This window comes from Lactuca saligna, chromosome 2 (assembly GCF_052625555.1).
Source record: "Lactuca saligna cultivar CGN05327 chromosome 2, ASM5262555v1, whole genome shotgun sequence".
Classification (NCBI taxonomy): Eukaryota; Viridiplantae; Streptophyta; class Magnoliopsida; order Asterales; family Asteraceae; genus Lactuca; species Lactuca saligna.
The window spans coordinates 161,196,469-161,208,873 of NC_136418.1; the positions used below are offsets into that span (position 1 = coordinate 161,196,469).

A 12,405-nucleotide genomic window follows, 5' to 3' on the forward strand; every position below is an offset into this window, starting at 1 on the left:
CCCATATAAAATGCTTAACTTTGTCATCCGATGTCAGTTTTAACTATCTTTTTCTCGTTGGAATCCCATTAACGAGGTAGTCAACTCTCGTTTAGATTGTTTCGGCTAACAATCAACTGATCTAAAATTCGATATTTGAGTTGTCTACTGGTACGGTGAATCTTAGAAAAATCATAATCTCCTATAATGAAGCCATATTTGGACGTTCTCTATATGTACACTATTTGTTTAACAATTACTACAACTTTTGTTTAGACCACTAAGGCTAAAAAGTAACCTAACGAAAATTTACTTTCTACGACACACGTTGTCGAATTGGGTCGAATCGCGAAACTTCGACATATCATAATTTCTTTGTAAGTCTGATTTAAGCGTTCCATATAACCCAATAATCCTCATCAAGATTACTTCAATCTTTCCCGTTATTATAGGGAGTTCTGTAATAGTCTTTCCCTTTCTCTCTCTCTCTCTCTCTCTCTCTCCCTCTCTCCCTCTCTCTCTCTCTCTCTCTCTCTCTATATATATATATATATATATATATATATATATGTTATTGTAATAGGGTTCAAACCTAATAGCCACTTTGTGCACCTTGTTCTCTTTGCGAGAACTCTTATTAGTGAAAACCATCTTTGTGATAATTGTATTTTTCATACTTGTTTGTATCCTATCATCGAGCCTACTAATCATATGAGTTTTCTCACTATATTGCGTATGATATTAGGGAACAAGTATGCTATTTGAATAAGATAATATTTGTTGGGTATGTGATTGTTTGATTGTATGATACTTTCATGTGTCATGTCTAGTTGGAGTATTGTTAGTGTTGGTTGATTATTTAATGAATATCCTAGGGGTTGTATGTAGTTTAATTCTGGTAGCCTTAGAACTCTTGATCCGACCTTATTGTATGTTTTTGTCTGATAAATGCCTTAGGGGAGGAACACATGTTCGACTGACTATCTTATTTTCTGACTACGCATGACTATACATTGGCGATCCTTCAATATTTACAGTAGCTTATGTATGATTGTGGGACAACTGAGAGTCGGTGGTTGTATGATGGCTGAGAGCTGGTAGGGGTATGATGGTAGGGTGCCAATGATTATATATGTAATGTTGATATATACGCTTGATAGGGATGATGGAGGATCGACTATAGTGTTGAGAGCCTTACTTGTACTCATTATATTTATGATGGTAGGGTGCCAATGATTATATATGTAATGTTGATACATACGCTTGATAGGGATGATGGTGGATCGACTATAGTGTTGAGAGCCTTGCTTGTACTCATTATATTTATGATAGAATATGTGGTATACTTGAGAACTCACTAAGCTTTATGCTTAAGTTGTTAAGTTAAATGTTTTTAAGGTTGTTCGTGGGAAGGACGTGATGTGACTGTACATTCACAGCGAAGATTTATTGTTTTTGACTTCCGCTGGTTTGATAAATAAACTATGTTTAAGCTTGTGTTTCCGAAACGAAAGGATAATATAATATATTTTTAGGAATATACTCAAACGTTAAGCGGATTTAAATGGAAATTTGAGTTTAAAATTTGAGACTTTACACTTCTGCCACCACAACTATAAGCATTTTTAAAAATCCAACAAAAAATTCAAGAAAAATATGACGAATGTAATTTTTTAAGGAGGTTTCTAATGTAATTTTAATTTTCAGAGTAAGGTAGTTTTAATTTTATGTATTTATTTTTATTTTCACTAAGGTAATGTTTTATTGATAATTTACTATTATTTTGCTTAGAATATGTTGTGTTTTTTAAATGTTGTATTAAAATAAGTAAAATATAAAAAGATATTAATATATGGAGTGTGGACCGGTTGTTATTTCATAAGTTTAGTAGGGTTATAATAATGATGTAGCATTGATATTTTAGAACTTCTTTTTGTGAACGATACTCTATAGTTTTATTTTTATAAACACTAGTTGTGAGACCAATGTATTACATGAGTTAGTTTAAAAAAAATTAAATATAAAAATCATATTTGAGAAATTTGAATTTATAAGAAAATAAAAAAAAGAATTATTATAATAGAAATATTTTTTATTTTTTAAATTAAACAAATAATCTAACTCTTCTAATAAATGAAACCTAAAAATAACACGTGTCAATTTTTTAGAATATATCTTTGACACGTGACATTTTTCTATGATTTTTTTTCCTTTTTTTTGGTAACAAATCAAATTCATTCAAATTTTGAAAATAAAAAATCATATCCTAATAACATCATTATGTTTATTTTGCTTAACAAATTAATTTATAATTACTTACAATCAACAAGCTTGGTTTTTTTTACATTTATTATTTTTTATCTATATAAAAATTTTAAATATACCGACCGTGGTTTCCACAAGTTATGACCTAGTTTAAATAAATAAAGTAAACTAATGAACTTTAATTTTAAGAATTTTAAAATTAAAAGGTAACTTCATTAATTAAATTGATATACATTTATTGCAATTATTAAATTAAAATATTATATGAAAATTAATAAAATGTAATAACTCAAAAAATGACGCGTGGAAAAAAATGATTCATAATTTTAAATTTAAAATTTCATGCTGAAAGAGTCATCGTACAATGAGTGAGATGGCAAACGGGCAACAAGCTGTGCCGCTAAGCCTTTTTGAATGGTAAAACTAATTCTTTTAAAAACTACATCCGAAGATCTAGAGGATATAACATTACTATGCATTATTCGTTGTATTCTTTTAAGAAGCTCTACCGCATCCGGTGCGAGGAAATCAAACGTATCAAATACAAATGGTATGAACACGTGTTGATTTTCCAGGCACGATCTCTTATGTTTGGTGACTTTGTCTGTGGCTGCTTTTAAAGCAGCATGTCCCGCTGTGAAACCCCCATCCCTCAAACCCACGAGAGGGGATACCCCTTTAAGATCTACACATGCGTGTTTCCCTCCGACCCATCCAAAAATCAGAATGTCAGCCGGTCTGAGGTTTTACCTTCCTTCTGTCTTGTCAGTCAAGAAATCAACATGTGTCTCTTTCTTAGCGGAAACCCCGACACGCTTAAATATATCAAACAAGACATCCCTAACCATATTGTGCCTGTATTTAAACCCCGAGAGTTCTTTACAGTGAACTGCATGCTCCCCAAAAGAGTCAAAACATGCCTTGCGACACACATGACATATCTCGTCAGCTGGGAAAATGGGAATCATGAGTCGATATTTGAGAATAGTACAATACTCCACGGGAGACATGTGTTGGCCAAGCCCATCTATAGGGATAGCAAGAAGAAAATCTTAAGCATGTGGTGCACATAAGCACTGGAAAACCACTTTCTGCCGAGTCGTCATGTCGAAATGCACTTCCATATCTTGGACAATTTTATGAAAGAAGGCACTCGCCAGTGTATTCTGGGATTTTGGGGCGGGGGAGGGGAGGTGTGTCTTTAGTTGTAAACTTGTTAATGTCAAAATCTGGAAACTTGTTGCGAAGGGATGTCAAGGCAAAATCATAATCAAAATCCATGCCATGTATATTGCTATCCCGTAAGATGTGGTCTTGCAATACCCAAGATTGGGCCCTTGAGGCAACAAAAGCATAGGATGAAGCCTCTACTACCGAGTATAAACCCAAACCCCCAAACCTAATAGGTAAGGAAACAATTCGCCTATGTCACCAAAGAAAGGGCCCCACAATAGTTGGACATTTGACACATTGAGATGAGAATGTAACAAATATAAAAAAAAAATAAAAAAAAATAAAAAAAAAAAAAAAAACCTTCGTTTAGAGGATTTTCAAAACATCTATATTCCACGACCTTTTTTAAAACGCATCTGGTTGTAAATAAGATCAAGTGATTTTATATTAATAGCAAAATTGAGCGTTGATAACGATGAACATAACTTAGGTGATGTTCATGCATTAGGAATTTTACATGTGTATTTAGAAAATCCATTTTTAAATGTCGTTGACTTTTGGAAGTTTACTCATCGTATTTATATGTATGGTATGGAGACACAGAAGGGCATGGGTCATTCTAATAGCATTAAATATTAAATTTATCTGATTCGAGAAGTCAAAGCCGATCGATGCATAGATCACTAAGAGTACTTAGACCAATTGTGGTGCATGGAACGACAGTATCACGACGGAAAATAGCTGCTGCTTCCTTCTCAACCTCTTTGTTATTCGATGAAACACAAATAAGGGTATATATATATTATTTTTTCTTTTGTTTGTGAGTTATAAAGTGGACGACTGTGATTATTCTTGTATTTATGTATTAGTAACCTCTAAGACGATAGATTGATGAGTTTTACTACAACCTGTTGCAATCATGACTGCAGTTCAAAGAAGGTGTTCAGCAATTTGCCCAAGAGAAGATAGCTCCTCATGCAGACAAAATCGACAAGACGGATTCTTTCCCGGAGGTACTTAGATAAAAAAAAATGATGCATTTTTCTTTATATGTTTCATAAATACTTATAATATGTTGATAATAACTAACTGTTGTATCAAAACTTATGTTGCAGGATGTTAACTTATGGAAAGCAATGGGAGACTTCGATCTTCATGGACTTACCGCTCCAGGTACGTATATCTAGTGTAGTTAGACCTTAAGGTAACAGTGGTCCATTTTATAAATTAATGTAATAAAAATTAAAAAAATAAAAATGAAATTTAACTAACCATTTAAACTAACTCATTAAACTGTTGATATTCATGGCAAAGAAAGAAATTTAAAAAAATTAAAATTTAACTAACCCTTTAAATTAACCAATTAAACTGTTAATATTCATGACAAAGAAAGAACGGTTAAAGAGTAGTGCTAAATGAAGAACTCTAATTAAAAAAAAAAATACAAAACGTCATAAATGGTCATTTTGCTTTTAATTTTTCTCTAAAATGGTTCTTATGAAACATTTTTGCATGGATGGTCCCGGTAGAGCAAACATTGCATGCACATGGTCTCTCTCTCTCTCTCTCTCAAGCATACATATACATAACATCAAACCAAAACCAACATCAAATATGTATCAAAAGGTTTATGAAACATTCACACGATGTCAAAATAAAATCCTATTCACAATTGAAACAAACTGAACTTCCATTTTTGTGTTCCCCAACCTTGTGATGCAGATCCTTTCCGGCGGGGAGGTCGCTACAATTGCAAGTGAACCCAAACTCCAAAAATCGTTAGGCAAATTAATGAGCTGATTATTGTTTAGATCCAAAAATTTAGGCTTTTTGAGTTTGTTAATTGTGTTATCGGTGATCGAACTAGAAATGCCCAAATTAGGAGCATTTAGACCTATCACATCTTCTTGATTGACATCATAGAAAACGACATACCAGGAACAAATAGATGAAGAAAAATTGTAAACATGAGAAATCAAAGAATTTAAAATACTCATTTTTTAAAAGAAATCAGAGATGAAGAACTCATATGTATTGGAAATGGATGTGGCATGTTCTTGTTATTGACCAAAGTTTGATCTGAAGAGCAAAGTTAGAGCAAAACCCATGTTTGGAAAATACGCTTTCAAGACTCCAAGAATGCGCTTCAGTTTATCATCAAGATTACATGCGAACTGAAATTCTGGGAGTTATTATCCATTAGAGCATCCACAATGTATGTTTGGAAAATGAGGTAGCAATGCCTAATTGACATTTAATTGATTAAACTTTACCATTGTGAGATGTCATGTTGACATTCAATGAATATAAAGTTCAATGGTCATTGAACTCTTCAATAGAAAAAAAAACCTTTTAACTATTAAATATATATTCTACTGAACTCTATTGAGTTTAATGCATTGTATGAAAATTAATATAGAGTTGTATAGTAAATAGAATGATGATGTATCAATCTATTAAACTCTAATAAGTTTAATGCATTGTGGATGCCCTTATAGCACATAAGCGCAAGAAAACCCCCCAGAATTACATACTAAATCCTTGTTGTGAACACCCATCAGGTTTGATTTAATTTATGGATACAATTAGTGGTTAGATGGTATAGCGGTGGTCGGTGATGGTTGTAGGAGAAGAGGTCTCCTAGTCACCCTATTTTGGCCCACGCCGCCTTACTTTTGTCACATTAGGATGATTGGAAGAAAGTGCTTGACTAAAAAACTGAGAGATACAGAAGGTGATTTTAATGATCTATTGGCAATTGATCGGGAGGAGACGAGAAGTGCGCATCAGATTTCCATCTTGCAAGTCGTAATTATCGGTAATGTAACTACTTGTTTCGACATCCCCTTCTCTCCCACTACTTTATGTGTTTTATCGCATTTGAACTTAGATTAAAGCCTCTCCTATAAGAATTGCAATTAGTGGTAGGTATCACACTTGAAATTGAACAATGATAGTGATCCTAGGCTTCTTACAGAATCGATGATCCTAGGCTTCTTATAGAATCGATAAACCATTCACGATTTCGACGAGCAACGATAATTATTTTACAATCTCCATCTGTAATTTACAATCATCTTGTTCTTCAGTGTAAGACCTTGTTCCAAAATTTAGAGAGAGAGAGACACACACACAGAAAGAGAGAGAGAGAGACTATTTGTGTGCAAAAAATAAAAGACATTTTCGTTATTTCGCACAGACCAATTGCATGCAATGTTTGCTTCAAAGGACTATCCATACAAAAAAAAAAAAAAATTCAAGGATTATTTTAGGGAAAACATGAATAAGCAAAAAAATCATTTGTAAAATTTTGTAAAAAAAAAAAAGTGTATGTATATATGTTGTGTTCCATATGCAACCTTCACTATATATTATTTACTTTTTTATTTGTTGATAACGGTGTTGGGTCAAATGTAAAACCAATCTTTCTTTTTAATGCATGCAGCGACATATGGAGGACTCGACGTAGGTTATTTGTATCATTGTTTGGCCACAGAGGAGATTAGCCGTGCATCGGCGTCAGTTGGGTTTTCGTATGTTTGTCATTCTAACGTTTGCATTAATCAATTGGTAATTAAAACTATAACTTCATAGTTACGAAATATTATGGTGTATATATATATATATATATATATATATATATATATATATATATATATATATATATATATATATATATATATATATATATACATATATATATATATATATATATATATATATATATATATATATAGGGTTATGTTATATTCTTTCTAGTAATTATTGTGTGCCAGAATGCACAGATCTGTACCATCAGATGAATAGAATCAACAATCATGATATAAGGGTCTATGATATTACAATAGGGTATCATGTATCCTATAATCACACAAATTTTAGCAAAAGGGTATTTTGGTCAATTAACCTATTTTAAAAAAGGAAATTTTCGGATTTTAAGAGATCGTTAATTCCCTTATTTTTAAAAAATCTGAATTTTTTAAATTAATTCTAATTCAAATTTTAATATTACTTTTAATAACATCCGGTTTTATTCTGTCAAAATGATAAAAAAAGTCAACAATAACTAATAAACATATTACGGTTTTATTCTAGCAGAATATTGTTTCATTTAATATATTTTTTATATTAAACATGGTTAAAGAATTATACAACATATTATCAAGAATAACATTTTCTAAAGAATACGGGTTTTATTCTGTAAAAATCACTATTTACATTCATCGGTAAAGAAAAAAACTATAAACAATTATTACAATCATTCTAAAAAAATTATGACTAATAATGATTTAATGATTACATTTATTCTTAAAGATTAAAACTAAAAATGGTTAAAAAAGAAAAAAAAAACCATCAAAATCTAATAAAAACACTACTTTATTCCGAAAAAATATTATTGCTAAGAAACAATTTATAAATTCTGACAGAATACATTCTGTTAGAATACAAATATTGTTCTCCATGTTTTCTTTATTTTCCACATTAATGACAACATTTTCAAAACCTAAATTCATAAGGAAAAACATAATCAACTTTCAAAATATTAAAAATTTTAGTGCATTAAATAGAATTAAACAATTAATCCATATTCCATTCCAACAAAACTGGAATTCATGATTCAAAATCAAAATCAAAAAGCAATTGGATGAAAAGTTCATAAATGATGATTCATTTTAATTAATAAAGTTTGCAAAGTAAATGAGTTACATAGGAGGGTATACCTCCTGTGTTCGGTTTCTTAGAGAATAAAAACTATAAAAAATATTCATATTCCATTGCAACAGAATTAGAATTCTTGATTCCATTCTGATAGAGTTTGAATTCAAAATTCAATTACCGTATGCATTCTATTGGAAAAATATCAAAGTGAAAAATGCATAAATCAGTAGAATAATGGAGATGATATGCAGAATCGATAAACATTCGATAAAAATTCAATCACTAACCATGAATACAATTTGAAGCCATGACATGTTGAGCGATCAATACAGTAATATTTCTCTTTGGCATTTCATTAAACACTTTTAGGGTAACTGTTAATTTGGTCCGAACAAAACCATCCAATTGCACTAAAATCGAAGCACACTGATCAAATCTCAGATAATAGAATATTGTAATCAATAAAGAAAATAAAATATCTGATTGAGTTTTAAATTAACTTTCATTCTGTTTCAACATGTGTTTCCTTTTGATTGACAGTCAATGAATCACCAAAGAAACAACATCCAGTTAACTTATTTCTTCTTCTGAGTATCATGTTCCAATCAAGAACATGGTGTTGTTGTTGACAAATCAATCAAGAAAATCGGACATCACACCTCCATTGCTTCTCCTTCATTTTCCCTGTCAAAACACTAAAACTCAAACACCCAATCAAAACACCCATGGATTTCCTTCAAAACTCAAACCTATATCCCCTTCATTATATCAATTTTCCAGGAAAACCCAAACAACCCAATGATTTCTATTAAACATCAAATAAAATAAAAAAATTTACCTGATTGATGATCGACGATCGGTAAACCAGCCAAACACCCCTTGATCGACGAATGATAACACCCCCTGCGGCCAGTCAAAGACCGGAGACCCTTTCCCTTACTTCCCGTCGATCCTCACTGCCAAACCACCCTCATCGGAGATGCTGTTTGTCACCACCCACGTTATTGGCTGCAAATCCTTCCTCCCTCGTTCTTTCTGTAAATCAACAACCAAACACCCATAGAATCATCGACCACCACCAAGTTCTCTCATCCCCCACTCGTTTTCCTGTCGGGTTTAAGGCTTCAAGGGTGGCTCCCTGCCATAAACCACTGTCTTCTCCATCGTAAATCATCGATTAAAACTTCCACTCCCCTACAAGAAATCCTCGAGAAATTATTTTGAGACGAGATGATTTTGTGATCAACGGCCGACTGATAAAGGTTACAACTGACAATAACAATATTCATAAAAGATAAAGTCGAAAACTTACTTTATTACTTCTACAGCACAAGGATTTAAAATCAAACACTCACTTTTCCTTCTCATTAACCTACATTTTCATGCATTAAACATTCCAAGTTAATTAATACAATTATTAACTTCATTTTTAAGATAGTTACATTTCGAAGATACGAATATTTTCCAACAATTGACAATTTCGTTATTGTGTTCTTGTTCTTGAAGGTGAGGCATGGAAATGTTGCCCAGAAGGAAAGATATTTGCCCAAGGTATATATATATATATATATATATATATATATATATATATATATATATATATATATATATATATATATATATATATATATATATATATATATATATATACACTTCGTTTAATTTTGATATCGTACATATTTATAGCTCGCTAGATTCTAATTTGTCGATTAGTTTTGTTGTAAAGCTAATCAGCGGGGAAAATGTAGGAGCTCTTTCTATGAGTGAACCAAATGGTACATACATGCATACATATATATTTATTTTGCTGGTCTTTAGATTTCAGATTATGTTAATGCTTCTACAGACTATAATTAACGATGGATGTGTTTATGCATGCATGGTATCAGCTGGCTCAGATCCTGTTGGGATGAAATGTAAAGCTGAACGTGTTGATGGTGGTTATGTTTTAAATGGGAACAAGATGTGGTGCAGCAATGGCGGAATTGCCGACACCCTGGTAAGACTATCTCATAATACTTTTATATAGTTTCCTACTCCTACTTAATTAATTGGTCAAAGTCCAAAACTGATAGAGTTTATTTGATTAGGTGGTTTACGCAAAAACAGATATCTCTGCTGGGTCAAAAGGGATAACAGCTTTTATCGTTGAAAAAGGAACGCCTGGGTATGTACTTCTTATGGTTCATGCATGCATCTCTAAGGGTAGAATACGTTATATTTTCTTGATCTCTCACTAATCTTCTACTTGTTGTGTAATTTACATTCGATATACAGATTCATTGCTGCCCAAAAATTAGATAAACTTGGAATGCGTGGAAGTCCTACGTATGTATTCAGTTTCGGCTACTTTCAATGTCTATCTTCTAAAGATAAATGTAACAATCTTTATCTCATCTTCTGGATCTCAGATACGAGCTAGTTTTTGAAAATTGCTTTGTTCCTACAGAGAATATACTTGGTGAAATAGGAAAAGGTATGTATCATATCATTGCATGAATGCAAAGATAATTTCATCATCTTGTTTTTCTGAATAATTTCTCTCATGAAGCAAAAATCAATAAAAAGAAACCGCTCGTTGATTCTCTTTTGGTTTTCAATTATGCATTCCAGGAGTTTATATCATGATGTCCGGATTAGATTTAGAGAGAATCGTATTCGCAGCTGGACCTATCGGGATCATGCAAGCATGTCTTGATATTGTTCTTCCATATGTCCGCCAACGTGAACAATTCGGACGCCCCATTGGGCAGTTTCAACTTATGGAGGTTCAATCCCTGCATTTTCAGTCGCATTTTTATTATTTAAAAAAACAACACCAAAAGTTGTCGTTTCATTTTTTTTAATTTTTATCTTGTGCTAAAACAGGGGAAGATTGCAGACATGTATGTTGCTTTGCAGTCTTCAAGGTAAAAATGAACAGTTTTTCAACTTCGGAGGTCTTAGCCTCATGGTCATTGTTATTGATATATAGTTTCAATCGTGTTATAGATCATATGTATATTCTGTAGCAACGGATTGTGACAATGGAAAAATCATCACAAAGGTGAAATTTGTAGCTAGCTATGATTAAAATGCATAAATTCAAGCAAAATCATTGTCCATTGATGCATGGGTTTGTAATTAATTCTTATAGGATTGTGCTGGGGCGATACTTGTTGCTGCTGAAAGAGCCACGCAAGTTGCTTTACAGGTTTGTAAATTCAATGAATCCCGATCTCCAATGACTGAATATTTTGGTTATAAAATTGAAATCGCTTTTTTTTTTTTTTTTTTTTTCAGGCGATTCAATGTCTGGGTGGGAATGGGTATATGAATGAGTACCCTACCGGTCGATTTCTTCGTGATGCCAAATTATATGAGATTGCTGCTGGAACAAGTGAGATCAGAAGAATGCTTATAGGCCGCCAACTCTTTAGAGAGCAATGATATTTTCATAAATATCATCACTGAATATTAAATTCAAACGCTTAACATTTGAATAACAACTATTTGGGTTTTACAAGTTTCGTAATTTCATAATTTGGTTGGTATAAACATGGCCACATTCCATTGTAATTTTTACGATTTAATAAATCACTGAAAGAATATGTTTCTAGATTTAACTTTTAAAGTTTTTTTTTTTTTTTTCAAAAAGAACGATTGTAACTACTAAGTTATATATAAGGGTTTTTGGGTAACTATTACGAAACCAGTTTGAAAAAGAAAATCAGTTTGAAAAAGAAAGTCAATTTGAAAAAGAAACCAGTTTGAAAAAGAAATTCAATTTAACCATTAGGAGATATTTTCAGTAAAAACTTTTAAATAAAAAAATAAAGATCATATGAGGTTTTTCAAATTTTATTTTTCTGAACAAGAAGTTTAATTTATTCCTAAGCCTAAACTATCTACTTTAATAAATAAAAGTTTTTTTTACATGTCACACTCTCATTTAATTTGCTAAATATTATTTTGTGGTTATTTTGAATTAATTTTGTTCATATGTTATTTTCTGAGTTTTCTATTTTATTAAATTTCATATAATATTTTAATGTAATAACTGGAATAAATGTAGTAATATATTGATATCAATTTCATTAATGAATTTACCTTTTGATGTAATAATTGCAATAAATGTAATAATATATTTATATCAATTTCATTAATTAACTTACCTTTCACATGTCACATTCTCATTAGTTTTTTTTGTTTATTTACTTAAATTATTTGTTTAAATTTAGAAGATAAAAAATATTTCAATTATAATAATCTTCTACTCTAATAAATGAAAGTTTTTTTTGCCACATATCACACTCTCATTCAATTTTGTCAAATGTCATTATGTGGTTA

The 12,405-nt window shown here is 31.3% G+C and overlaps 1 protein-coding gene across 2 annotated transcripts; it reads left to right on the top strand.

Annotated features, from left to right (window-relative positions):
- Window positions 1-4,039: 4,039 nt before the first annotated feature.
- Window positions 4,040-11,681, top strand: LOC145032435 (isovaleryl-CoA dehydrogenase, mitochondrial-like). Of its 2 annotated transcripts, XM_078981245.1 has the most exons (16): window positions 4,350-4,430; window positions 4,533-4,590; window positions 5,140-5,632; window positions 5,979-6,235; window positions 6,863-6,987; window positions 9,583-9,627; window positions 9,803-9,851; window positions 9,966-10,075; window positions 10,167-10,243; window positions 10,354-10,404; window positions 10,488-10,552; window positions 10,690-10,844; window positions 10,945-10,985; window positions 11,068-11,122; window positions 11,213-11,269; window positions 11,359-11,681. In XM_078981245.1, exons 4-16 carry the CDS (start codon window positions 6,106-6,108, stop codon window positions 11,503-11,505), a joined length of 1,107 nt encoding a protein of 368 aa, XP_078837371.1. In that variant the 5' UTR covers window positions 4,350-4,430; window positions 4,533-4,590; window positions 5,140-5,632; window positions 5,979-6,105; the 3' UTR covers window positions 11,506-11,681. The 2 variants fall into 2 exon arrangements, with proteins under 2 accessions (XP_078837370.1, XP_078837371.1); XM_078981244.1 differs by lacking the exons at window positions 5,140-5,632; window positions 5,979-6,235 and adding an exon at window positions 4,040-4,208 and having other exon boundaries at window positions 4,347-4,430.
- The last annotated feature ends 724 nt before the right edge of the window (window positions 11,682-12,405 follow it).